At 36.3% G+C, this 14,278-nt stretch overlaps 1 protein-coding gene across 2 annotated transcripts in view; it reads right to left on the bottom strand.

Moving 5' to 3' along the window:
* LOC138333551 (acetylcholine receptor subunit beta-like 1) overlaps positions 1-14,278 on the bottom strand; it is a 74,637-nt gene that overhangs the window by 5,703 nt on the left and 54,656 nt on the right. For both annotated transcript variants that reach the window (XM_069282002.1, XM_069282003.1), the window contains exons 2-4: positions 8,863-9,005; positions 4,982-5,026; positions 4,536-4,645 (exon numbers count right to left, since the gene is read on the bottom strand). In XM_069282002.1, coding sequence (XP_069138103.1) covers positions 4,536-4,645; positions 4,982-5,026; positions 8,863-9,005 — 298 coding nt within the window. The remainder of the gene's footprint in view (positions 1-4,535; positions 4,646-4,981; positions 5,027-8,862; positions 9,006-14,278) is intronic.

Genomic DNA, 14,278 nt, shown 5'->3' with positions numbered 1-14,278 from the left:
GTAACGTCGACCGGTAAAGGAGCTGATGAAATGTTTTACAACAAAATACAATTTAGTTGAATTGCTAACTGTGAAACCCATTTTTGCGCCTGACATACTGATTTTGTGTCATTTGTGTCAATATAACAGACAAATTTGGAATAAAGTGTTAGAAATAGAAACACCTTCTTCATCAGGCAGCGTTTATAAACATTATTTTGAATGCCAATTCAAGTAGTGTGTATGCTTTTCATATTAACAAACTGAGTGATCAGTAGTATTCGGGTTTTTGGTGAAGATTTGATTTGTATCAATTCAATAAAGACATAAGCTACATGTATGTGATACCTCACAAAGACGGGGTGAATGGTGAAGGGCGGTTAGTAATTTGATAAGTGTCAGGTCAATTAGGTACTTTGATAATAATATTACAATATCACAGAACAAACCCGATACTCTACGCTGTCCGTACTGAATGAAGCACTACATGAACAGTTGCCTTTGGCGTGGTCTACTCCCGGTCGTTTGGGTAATCCAGTGCACATTATAGCCATATCGCACTAAATATCATCAGTATCCAACATTTTGATTTAATAATTTGTTGATGAATATTTTATTGCATTTAACAGGAAATAATAAGCTCTGACGCCTAAAAACATAAAGTTATCTCCTGAAAATGGTTACATGATGACGGTGGTTCTGCTAACTGTACGGCTAAAGGCACACCTGGCGGAACCAGCGGTGTGGTCTACGATACATATGGCAGATGCTAGCACGTTATATGGCGTAGGATAAACTTAATATCATAATAGCATTGTTGAATTATTATCTAGGGCAAATGTTCAACAATATGAAATGTCGGTTACGAAAAAAACCCAACTCAGCAATGAAAGCGACAACGTATTATCAAGGGCAGATGTTACAATAAGAAAATGTCGGTCAAGAAAACACCAGTGATTTCAGCAAGGGACTACGTATTAAAATGAAATCAGTGAACCCTAGCAGTGTTTAATTATTATCTAGGGCAGATGTTAATAATAAGAAAAAAAATCGGTCACGAAACAAGCTAGTCATGAAAAAACTGCAGTGATTTCATCAATAAAAGGGACGAAGTACTAATATGAAAGCAGTGAACCACAGGAGTAAATCGCGATCAGAACGAGACATACTAAGAATAGGTAAACGGAAGATTTAAAATGAATTTCATAAGAAGAAGATAAATAGAGATATAATACTTTTTACGCTCGACATTAATGTTACAAAACGAGGAACAAAAACTCTTCTACGTCTTACACAGAAAGAGATAAATAATATTCTATATTTAATACAGACTACGTATGTCACCATGACAACAAATGTTTTATACTTCGTGTATCTGTATACTGGACTAAATAAAAAGTCGGTTTAGCGACTTTCCGCTTTAATATTAAAGAATCTTATAAAATTAAATACCTAGCATTTTACATACGAATATATTCTTAGAGGAATTGCTCCATACAAGCATGGTTAACATAACAAGAGGCCCAAAGGGCCTTAACGGTCATCTGACTACCTTGGCAATAGTAAAATTAATTATATATGGTGTCACTTTGTCAGGACCATGTCAGGATCATTTTCAATTTCTTTCAACAAATTTTATTTCAAACAAGAGGCACAAGGGCCTTAACATATAGGAAATTAATTAGATTATAGTGTCATGGTAGCCATCTTCGATTTGTGATCAACCAGAGATGTAACAATACTTTGTCGGGCCCATGTCAGGATCATTTCATGCAAGTTTCAGCCAAATCGCACCGGTAGAACTTGAGAAGAAGTTCGAAATATGTTTTCAAGATGGCGGCTGTGGCTGCCATCTTGGGTTTTGTATCAACCTAAAAAATAACAACACTTTGTCAGGACCATGTCAGGATCATTTCATGCAAGTTTCAGTCAAACCGCACCGGTAGAACTTGAGAAGAAGTTCAAAATGTGTTTTAAAGATGGCGGCTGTGGCGGCCATCTTGGATTTGGGATCGAGCCGAAAAATAACAACATTTTGTCAGGACCATGTCAGGATCATTTCATGCAAGTTTCAGTCAAATTGCACCAGTAGAACTCGAGAAGAAGTTCAAAATGTGTTTTCAAGATGGCGGCTGTGGTGGCCATCTTGGATTTCGGATCGACCCGAAAAATAACAACACTTTGTCAGGACCATGCCAGGATCATTTCATGCAAGTTTCAGCCAAATCGCACCAGTAGAACTTGAGAAGAAGTTCAAAATGTGTTTTCAAGATGGCGGCTATGGCGGCCATCTTGGATTTGGGATCGACCCGAAAAATAACAACACTTTGTCAGGACCATGTCAGGATCATTTCATGCAATTTTCAGCCAAATCGCACCGGTAGAACTTGAGAAGAAGTTCAAAATGTGTTTTCAAGATGGCGACTGTGGCGGCCATCTTGGATTTCGGATCGACCCGAAAAATAACAACACTTTGTCAGGACCATGTCAGGATCATTTCATGCAAGTTTCAGCCAAATCGCACCAGTAGAACTTGAGAAGAAATTCAAAATGTGTTTTCAAGATGGCGGCTGTGGCGGCCATCTTGGATTTCGGATCGACCCGAAAAATAACAACACTTTGTCGGGACCATGTCAGGATCATTTCATGCAAGTTTCAGTCAAATCACACCGGTAGAACTTGAGAAGAAGTTCAAAATGTGTTTTCAAGATGGCGGCTGTGGCAGCCATCTTTGATTTGGGATCGACCCGAAAAAAAAACAACACTTTGTCGGGACCATGTCAGGATCATTTTCATGCAAGTTTCAGCCAAATCGCACCAGTAGAACTTGAGAAGAAGTTCAAAATGTGTTTTCAAGATGGCGGCTGTGGCGGCCATCTTGGATTTCGGATCGACCCGAAAAATAACAACACTTTGTCGGGACCATGTCAGGATCATTTCATGCAAGTTTCAGTCAAATCACACCGGTTAGAACTTGAGAAGAAGTTCAAAATGTGTTTTCAAGATGGCGGCTGTGGCGGCCATCTTTGATTTAGGATCGACCCGAAAAAAAACAACACTTTGTCGGGACCATGTCAGGATCATTTCATGCAAGTTACAGCCAATTGCACCAGTAGAACTTGAGAAGAAGTTCAAAATGTGTTTTCAAGATGGCGGCTGTGGTGGCCATCTTGGATTTCGGATCGACCCGAAAAATAACAACACTTTGTCAGGACCATGCCAGGATCATTTCATGCAAGTTTCAGCCAAATCGCACGAGTAGAACTTGAGAAGAAGTTCAAAATGTGTTTTCAAGATGGCGGCTATGGCGGCCATCTTGGATTTGGGATCGACCCGAAAAATAACAACACTTTGTCAGGACCATGTCAGGATCATTTCATGCAATTTTCAGCCAAATCGCACCGGTAGAACTTGAGAAGAAGTTCAAAATGTGTTTTCAAGATGGCGACTGTGGCGGCCATCTTGGATTTCGGATCGACCCGAAAAATAACAACACTTTGTCAGGACCATGTCAGGATCATTTCATGCAATTTTCAGCCAAATCGCACCGGTAGAACTTGAGAAGAAGTTCAAAATGTGTTTTCAAGATGGCGGCTGTGGCGGCCATCTTTGATTTCGGATCGACCCGAAAAATAACAACACTTTGTCGGGACCATGTCAGGATCATTTCATGCAAGTTTCAGTCAAATCGCACCGGTTAGAACTTGAGAAGAAGTTCAAAATGTGTTTTCAAGATGGCGGCTGTGGCGGCCATCTTTGATTTGGGATCGACCCGAAAAATAACAACACTTTGTCGGGACCATGTCAGGATTATTTCATGCAAGTTTCAGCCAAATTGCACTGGTAGAACTTGAGAAGAAGTTCAAAATGTGAAAAGTTAACGCACGGCGGACGGCGGACGGCGCACGGCGCACGGCGGACGGCGGACGACGACGGACGAAACATGATGACTATAGGTCATCCTGACCCTTCGGGTCAGATGACCTAAAAACGAAATCCAATCCCTATATGGCCGCAGGTGTTTTACAGATTTTCAAATTTTTCTTTCTTTTCAAGGTATATTAACATTATTGTGAATAAATATAAACATCCCTCCCAAACTAACACATGAGTCATTAAGTTAGGCATGGTAATTCTCTGATTTTCTTTTTAACTCCAGCCTTAGACGAACTAGTTTATATCGATATTTCATGTTCCCATAATTGATTTCAATAACAAAAGTTTTAATATTAACTATGTAGATTTCAGTTGGGTACTATATGTTGATTTGATGTTGTGGATGATTTTGAAATATGTTTGTTTAACTATGTGCATAAAGGGAATGCATGGCAATTTAATGTCGTCCTAAAAGATAACTTGAGAGAGGGAGGAGTAGAATATTCATTCACTTGTTTTTGTGTAAATAGGTTCAAAAAAAAGATTTTTTATTCTTCAAAACTTGACCATGCATTAGCGTTCTCATACAGAAGTCGGACTATACTTCATCTCCCATTACATTTAAGCTTTACTCATATATTAAAATTTCTCTTTTATTCATTTATATATTTTATACCCACTTGTTAAAGAGAACGATATCGGGCCTCCAAGCCTTCTCCGGATGGATACGTATGCTGGTTATGTCGCCAAAGTCTGCAGGATTCCACTTCAACTGATAATCGTACCAGTACTGAAAAAAGTAACGTCAAGCTTTTACCGAATAAATACAACTATTAAAACACAGATGTGTGACGCTATAAACAAAAATGAATAAAAAGGATCAATGGAAATAAATAGAAAATAAATATCAAAATAAAATAATTCAAGTAGAAAACATTTACTGTTATTATTCAGTGAAGATATGGGTACAGATATCGATACATTACTATAATACAGTTTTAACTTTCATGCTTTCATAGCGATATGTAAATAATCAGTTTAATTTCTATCTTATCACCTAATCTACAACGAAAGTTATCAACCCGGAAACAACGTTACGTATAACTAAAGTACTGAAACACCTTACCAGTTGAAGCCAGACGTTAGTCTTCATTATTTGGTTCTTCTCATCCTGGAATGAAAATGAAATTTTTTTTTTAAAAACATCTAAACTCGGGCAAATCAGAAGTAGATATCTTCTATTATACCACAGTAAATGAATACGCCTAATTCACACACATGATCCTTAGCATGGACAGTCAAGACTTTATGTAGTACACGTCAAGTCACCATATTGTTTTAGATAGCGATTTGAAGTGCATTGTTATTGTCTGTTCAACATATTGACGCCGCGGATTGAAAGTGTGGAGTACAGACATTATATATCATTACTGGTGGTTTGTTTTGTAACGATACCCCATCAGTTGAGTAAGGTATTGAAGTTTGACAGGGTTTAACGATTAGTGAACGAAGATTGTTTTGCAATGATGAGTCCTACAAATAATACTGGTATTACAATACATTCTACATTGCGTAGACCCAATTCATACCGCAATTCTGCAAAATAATTAAAGCAGTAATGACAGTACGCATATACTGTGACACGGCTACTACATTTAGCCTTTTTTTAGGCTGATTGGATGGCTATTTCATTAAAGTTCTACATACAGTTGGTTTATGTAAATGTCTGTATATTTTGGGAGGCTGTGGTATGTTCGTGCTGTGTCTAATTTCAATAGTGGAAATCCTGTCCATTTTATAGTGTAATCTCACTGAAGCATACCAACACAAATACCGGGCAGCACACCCCGCAATTTTTATTGCGGAGATTTAATTTCGCGTATAAAAGAAATATATTCAAATCAATAAAGTTGAGCAAGATATTTGTTCATGAGTGGAGAAAAATATTCGCGAACTTAATCTTGATCGCGAGAATAATGTTGGTTTTAAGTGATAAATCGTTCCGCGAAGAAGTGACCAAGAGAGCCTGCCAAACACCAGCGGTACAGTCAGTCATCATAATATGGATGCCATAAAGTAGTCAGTCCCATACTCCATCATCTCCTATCAACAGTGCACATAAACAGACACACACTGCTATGCAAAGAAGCTCTAAATTGATAGAGTTTTCTGTACTAGCATCATCCGTGTATTTGTTTATAAATACAATTTGTCTGGGCGCGGCATATTGATATAAAGCGTCTGCGAACAGACCATTGCAAACCATTTGTAAAGGTACATGTATTACTCCATTATGGCGAACGACCATTCATCAAGTCTGAAATTTATCATCGCAATAAACATCAATTACGTTCCTTGTTACAATTTGTGTGGTGGTCTAGTTCACGTTATAAAGATACGTATATGTCTAAAGATTCAGATAGCTAAGGAAAACTAGAGTAATCTGTTTTATTTTGGTTATGACTTGTTTCTTTTTATGCTTCGTCCACACTATCAAACTCTACCATAAAACACTTCCTTGACCTTTATTTGTTTGTCATCGATGACAAAGATGCTTGTCCCCAGGACAAAGGTAATTTTCTCTTTGTAGCATGTTTCTTAAAAATATTTAATTGTTACCCCTTTCAGATGACAGCATATTTAATTTATCGATGGTCTTCTATATTCTGCTAAGCGTCAAATATTTTTATGTATGAACGAAGAAAATCGATCGTGAATTTAACAAATATTTATAAGCGGAACCTGAGTGTGTAAACAACACTAACAACTAACACTAACAACTTCCGGATAGAAACCGGAACCTTCAGGTGTACAATACACTAGCAATTTCCAAATGCAAAACGGGAAACTTGACAAGCACAAAACACTAACAACTTCCGGATAGAAATCAAAACCAAAACCCTCAGGTTTACAAAACACCAACAACTTCCGGACATAAACCGGAACCTAGATATGTACACAACACTAACAACATCCTCATGGCTGCTGTAATGTTGTTACCGGAAGTAGCTGTATTTGTTTGCTTGTCGATATCTTCCTTGATTCAACACAAGTCACCAAGTTCATTACATGTGCTGTATAAAGATATTTATTAAACCCCCGATAGAGTCTGGTCGTGTCCCAAACCTTTCTCGATACTAGCCTCACCTACTATACATTTGTTATCCTTAGCTCAAGCCATTAACACAACTACATTTTAACTGTGTAAATCAATAGAACTTTTGAGGCTCTAACAGAATGGGAATTCTACACGATCGCTGTTTCTCCTGGTCAAATTAAGACTAACAGTCAATTGACTGATGTAGGTCTCGTCACGCTTAGAGTAAGGCAACATCCTTCTTGTAAACTAAAAGGGAGAGAATATTAAACTGGTAATTGTGTCAAATGCCAATAATGTGGAACATCAGATATTTTTATATGTTTTATCGTGTAGACTGTCTGTCCCTTCGTCCAGTGAGTGGATTATTTATTCGATATTTGATATGTATATTGTTTTATCTATTACATTTAGCATATTCAGAGTATTTGGAATTGGATGCCTTTTAGAAAGAGTTCCAGATATATCAAAAGACTGGCTTCATTAATGATTAGTTTCATTATATATATTAATTGATTAACCATGATATTAATACCTTCCAATGAAAAGGACTGCTCAAGATGGCATACCGCTGTACCTAATTAAAAGGTTCATGCATGATGCATTCTCCACGGAGAAGTCCCTATCATCGTTATTACAAGTGATGTTCGTTTCTATATCTATACACTAGACATAATTAAAACAAATCCATTTCCCTTTAAAGTGTAATCCAATATCATTAACTTCCATAGATCCTTTACTCATAATTAAACCACTTAAGAAGCGATTTCACCTGCACTTTAAGCCCCGACATATCGATACAGATGTAAACATGGATATAGCATCATGTTCCGACCTACTGCACGTGACCCACATGTACTAAGATTCACGTGCGGAAATCAGAAACAGGCGCGTATCGGTGAGAGCCGACCAATAAAATCCATTATGACCGTCACCATTACCTGTAAGGTACTGGAACAGACGATTGATAGAACTAATAGGAAGTATTTTATGTAGAGTGAATGCAGCTGTTCACTTTCGGTTCAAGTGAAATTGAGTCTAATTTGATGAAGATATCTTCTGAAGAAGGTGGAACTGACATTTTGAGGCAACCGATACCTTAAGGTTATTTATTTTCAAGACACTTATACCTATAAATCGTCATTCATTACACAACCAAAGTATTAGTTATGAATCGAAATGCTTTCACACTTCTCAATAAATAATGAGTAGTCATGGCTACTTGAATTTCAAGACGTTCAGGATGATCAAGGACAGCGAATGGGCTTGAGTCAGATCTAAATTATAAATAAATTCTTTATGTTAATATTATGAAGAATCCTACAGTGCTATTCATTAAAACATCACTTTTCTTTCTTTGAAGTTACAAATATTTTCTTGGATTCCATAACACATGCACGCAGAATAGTAGAATTAACCTGATTTATAATTCAGTAAATATGTTATATCGTGGCTACACTTAATACTAGTGTATAAGCAATGTTTATATTTTCCTTCTATTCTTATCCACACGTAATTTCTGTCATCGATTAACAATATTAATGGCAGGTATTGCAAAAATAGGATTTTTCAGCTTGGAATTTTAATCTTATTTCGATCTGCGAATTTATCTACGCGCAAACATAACAACAAGTGCCAATCATCTTGACATATAAATAACTGCACCAACGTTATAGGTTTTCAGTGTGAAAAGTATGAAAGCAAAAATACCAACGAAAATATCTATATTCACAGTATTCCAACACTTTGAAATGACAGGAGTTTCAATATTACAAGGAGACACAACACGAATATACTGCAGCCTCCCAAAACATACAGACATTCAAATACCGCAACATGTTGCACACATAGGAGGCTGTTAATGTGACGGTGAATTCAATAAACCATCCAACTGATTTTTTTCCACTTACCACAGTGATAATCTGACTAAGAGCAAGACTGAACTTGACGATGAGAGACTGGGATACGTTTTCCACGGGCCGAATCAGAGGATTATAGTTACTTAGTTCAAATAACTCCTCCACTAAGGAAACCTCGTCGTCACTGCCTAGTCCTGCAACATACAAAGGTTTGATAAATTATACAGAAATAATGACAACTAAAGAATACTTTAGTGAACTAAACAAACACTAAACAAACTCATTCACATATGGAACAAGTCATGACTGTATTACAGTGATTAAAACAAGAATCAATAACCAATAGTGAATTCTTCATGAAGAGATATCGTCGCCACTACCTGGGCATGGAATAAACCAATGTTTGGTGAATACAGTTTTAATATCAACAATCAGTAAATACTGAAATAGAAACCGAGTAACTAGTCATGATATACATGTAAGTAATGATTTAGTGATGAAAAACTAAACTTTAGTAGATTAGAATTCCTTCATATTTTCTCCGGTGCCAGAACAAACAATAATTTGTAATTTACAATTAATCAAATACATAAACAAAGAATAAATGTCCATGATAAATTGCTCAAAATTAAAGCAGGTCAAGATGATCTTGATTTGATTAAGGTAATTCGGTGCTATTCTCCATGTGACTTTAAAAGGTATACTGATCTTGTTCGCAACATACTGCCTCTGTGATTTCTTAGAGATAGCATGAATATTTATTTACTATCAAAATAAAATTAAAGCTTACAGAAATAAGAATATCAAGCTTAATAATTTAACAATCTAATAAAAGCGGAGGAATGTTGTTAGGTAAACACAGATTCTTGGCTGAACACCCGCGAAGGGCGTATTACCCTATCTAAAATTATCAGACCCGTCAATCATGACTAATTATTTATTAGCTGTGCCCTACAGAATGTATTGCGAATTGACGTGCAGGAAAACTGGGGGATTCATATTAATATACTGTGTGAAACATGTGTGGCTAAAACAGTGTCGAGAAACAGCATTCTCATCTGGGGTATACCCACGGGTACATAACTCATTAGAGATAAAGGAATTTTGTTGATAGCTCGCCAAAACATCGGAGCTACCTTCGTTATATATTCTCTATTTGAACCACAACCCTCCTCGAAATCAAGACAACTATGATAACTACATAACACCTTAATTCAGACTCGACATGTAAAGAACAATAATATAAATGAAAAAGAAAAGAAAATGAAGTTGAAAGTATATAGGCTTAAATTTCTACTATATTCCTTATTTGGATAGGGTGATGTCTAAGGCTTAAAATGACATGAAGATGTACCTTGAAAAATGTTTCACTTGTTCAATGGAAGATAGTCTTGAATAAAGAACGAACAAATGCATTTTGGTTTGAATAAGGAAAACCATGCACCAGTTTTAGTTGAAGGATTCTTATAATTAGCTGTCAAAAAGTCACAATGAACTAACTCAATCGTGGATGTATTGTTTCTCATGCCAAAAGGCCATTGGTGCCCGTAGTAGTTTTTAATTATAACGAAACTAATCTATAGCGAGTGAATATCAGTCAGAATTGGATTTCAATTACTAGTGGTGCTATCACATTAGTGCTTAAACGTCGAGTAAATGTCAATAGATCGATATATTTGATGTTAATAAACGAAACATACAGGATTACAACAGGTAAGTTTGTCTATCCCAGCAGGACACTAATAAATGCACGTGCTCGCGCGTGCTCAATAATGCTTGTTGACAGGTTATAACAATGATTGTTGACAGTACTGATTGTTATGACACGTGTTAATTGGTGCTCGAGTGTAGGACGCACACACAACTCATTAACGATCGCTACTCTCTAGCGGGGTGTAGGACAAGCCCATTGGGGATTAACTAGGCATGTCTACCGGAGATACTTATCGAACGAATGTCACATATGTAATGCAGAAAGTTTGTAAAGCCATCATTGATGGCAATAATCGGACATTAAATACATCAACATTCAATTTGAATGTTTGTACACCATCATCAATTCCAACAATAGGGCTGATTAAATACAACAATATTCAATCGAAATGTAAGACACAAAAATCCCCGCCTTTTTATGAAATCGAAACGTAACGTAACATGATGGACATGGCAGTACGAATATGAGAATACTATAATCAACCGCATTCATCAATGATATTGCGGGGACATAACAATAAAAAATTATTGAACAGTACTATTTAAGAGCAGTATTCAGAACAATGTTCGTGGGTTAAAAGGTAATGTAGTGTACTCCGCTAGATGAGGTCATTTTTCCAAATACTGGACAAGGTCGCTCGTACTGGAATTCGGGTTCGATGTTCAGTGCCCTAAAAGACTGACACTTTGATTACCAGTCATTCCAAAAACACTTTTTACAAATGCTTTGCATCTGTGGAAGAAATCAGGTAACATAAGTCTAATGGTCTCTTAAGACACTTTTGGCCTCTTAGCCTTTGTGTAAACACTTTATAAACAGTAGATGTCAGTGAAGGCGGTATTGTAGGGACTTGAAACATAGGCCAAGTCTGTGGTCTGAACTGCAGCGGGAACTAATGGTCAGTATGTCAAAATATTAACAGAGGGAGGGAGAAAGATCAATAGACAGCCAAAATGTAAACGGGGGATAAGGTTAGAATAGAGTAGAGAGACAGAGGTCATAGTTGAAAAACGATGATGTTTGTCCTTTTGAATTTCTCATTGCCTTTCAAACCTCAATGATGAAATGATCAAAATAAGAGAGATGACATGAAATATTCATGTGACTTCCCTTTGAAGTTGGACAAAGTTTTGTTGCAGTTTTTCGGCCTGTTACCAAACATAATTGTTTAGCCGCATAGTAGCACTATATATGTAGGGCATGGTCTGGTGTAAGTTGGCTTCATGTCGGTATTGATTGATTTTACTGTTTCATAATAAGCAACGTCTGACATATTCTCTATTCTTTCTGGTACACTTTAAATAATCATTTCAGCGAGCTTTTGATGTTTGTTGAAAAGAATCACAAACGTAATATTTTCATATTCATCGGTATTTTAGAAGCTCGCATTTTAGTCTTTATAAAAAGTTTAAAACATTTACTCTTCTTCGTAATCTTACTGACATCATTTTTCTTATTCCTTATCTATAGAATATAGGTCATTTTAAGTAATAACAAAAGGATAATTTGTTGCTTACACATATGTGTCACTATTTGTGCTCCCATAGTAACAACAATCGTTTTGAATATCTATATTCATGTAGTTCTGTTAAAACATTTATATATTTAATTAAAGGGCTATTTTGTGGTATATCTATTACATTGACCACTAAGGCAGGATCCAATCCCTCATGACTGCATGCTGTTATTTGTTTATGCTTTAAGTTTTTTTTCGTTTTTATGTTCAAACCATTTCTATGGTTAAAACAATATTTGGTTACCCAAAATTTGGATATGTTACAAATTCGTAACAGATTGACGGATTGGTATCAATGTTTTTATCTGTCGATTTCAACACGTGAAAAATAAATTTCTAACATTCAATCAACAATGTTTTAATATACATAGTTTAAGAAGAAATCTTGATTTGTGATGCATGATGAAGAGTACAACAGACCCAACAACATCCATATAGTCGGTTATCATTAGAATGTCAGGTATATCAGATAGGTATGACAATATATCAAAACCCAACACACATTAATGTCACCTCTATGGGTTTCCTGCGTGCAATAAAATCATCCTCAACCGTGTAGGCATGACAGGGGAATCACAAGTCTGAAGGATGGTAATTGTGTATCCCTACCTGACGCGTGCCTCAACCTGGAAGCCAGTAACCTAGACTGCTTACCCAAAATTTCTTACTCTTGCATTTTATTCTATAGAAAGTTTGTCGCAACCTGATGGTACTTTCTAAAATGTCAAAGGGAGCGCAAAGCGGGAGGCCATTCTTGTGTTTGTATCCGGAGGTTAGTCTCAACCCGATGGACGCTATTCGAAGTTTGAGGGAAGGACTTGTATAACTTATGTCTTTATGACCTATATTTGTATTGCGGATGTCTTTGTGATCGAGAATTGTATTGCGGATGTCTTTGTGACCTATATTTGTATTGCGATTGCCTTTGTGGCCTAGATTTCTATTGCGGATGTCTTTGTGACCTATATTTGTATTGCGGATGTCTTTGTGACCTAGAATTGTATTGCGGATGTCTTTGTGAACTAGATTTGTGTTGTGGATGTCTTTGTAACTTAGATTTGCATTCCAGTTAACTCTGTTACCGGGCTAATTTACTGCAGTTATCTCTGTGGCCTGAACTTGTATTGCAGCTGCCTATATGGCCTTTACCTATACAAAAATACCATGACATCTTTTCAGCTTTACCGATATTCTAACCGACGTAAAACAAATTTTAAAACAAGGTTGCCTAGTTTTTGTTTTGTAAAGTTTGTGTTACAAGCAATAATACTTACTTAACCCAAGTACTATATCTCATATATACCAGTTAAAGAGAATTTGATACCTGTCGGAAAGCCCAGCTTCATTGATACACCATCTTGATTAAACTGCTAATAACAGTCTGACCATTATTGCCATATTGAATAAAGACAGCATTACATCGTAAAGTAGGCGATTTTCGGCGTCATTCGGACCCATTCCCCGAAATTAAGTCTGATCGTTTTACTTCTTACATCTTACTAAGGTATGCTTATGCCTATATATGTTCTAATTATGATAATAGTTTGTCTTCGGTTTGAATCGATACTTGGTTAACACTTTCATGTAAAACATTGGCAAAATATTTTGGCACTGTATCGATTATACTCTAAACAAATCTTTTAAACAACATTGAGTTTGGTAAAACTTAACTTTCAATCACATTGAGTTTGGTAAAACTTAACTTTCAATCACATTGAGTTTGGTAAAACTTAACTTTCAATCACATTGAGAATTCAAATCCTAGACTTGGTTATGTGACCAAACTGATCATATGATGGAGAAATTGATATATTGCCTTTGCTGATATTGCTATGTTATACTTTAATCTCGTATTAAAGATAAATAGCTTAACAATGAGAATTTATTTAGACTCTTCTTAATCAAAGACACGACCGGTCCATTATGGAATTCCAAGGGCGTATGATTGAACAAGCGGTAAAGACATTACAAATATGACAAAAACAAGATGTAAAATTGTAAACAGCTAACAAGTAAAATGTCTTTGTGCATGAATACTAATTAAATACGCAGCTGAATTTTATACACAGGTGTTAAGTGATTGTTAAGCTTTACGGATACAAACACGCGACTGTTTGTGTTTGACGAATGTAACATATTCCAAGGTGTCGATACATGTTCATGATAGTAATCGCTGTATTGGCTACTGACGCATTCGTCTTCCCTAATTGGTTTTCAGCACAATAATTAACTTAACC

The sequence above is a fragment of the Argopecten irradians genome, chromosome 10, assembly GCF_041381155.1.
Source record: "Argopecten irradians isolate NY chromosome 10, Ai_NY, whole genome shotgun sequence".
Lineage (NCBI taxonomy): Eukaryota > Metazoa > Mollusca > Bivalvia > Pectinida > Pectinidae > Argopecten > Argopecten irradians.
The sequence above is the reverse complement of the archived record's forward strand: the minus strand, read 5'-3'. Positions and strand labels throughout refer to the sequence as shown.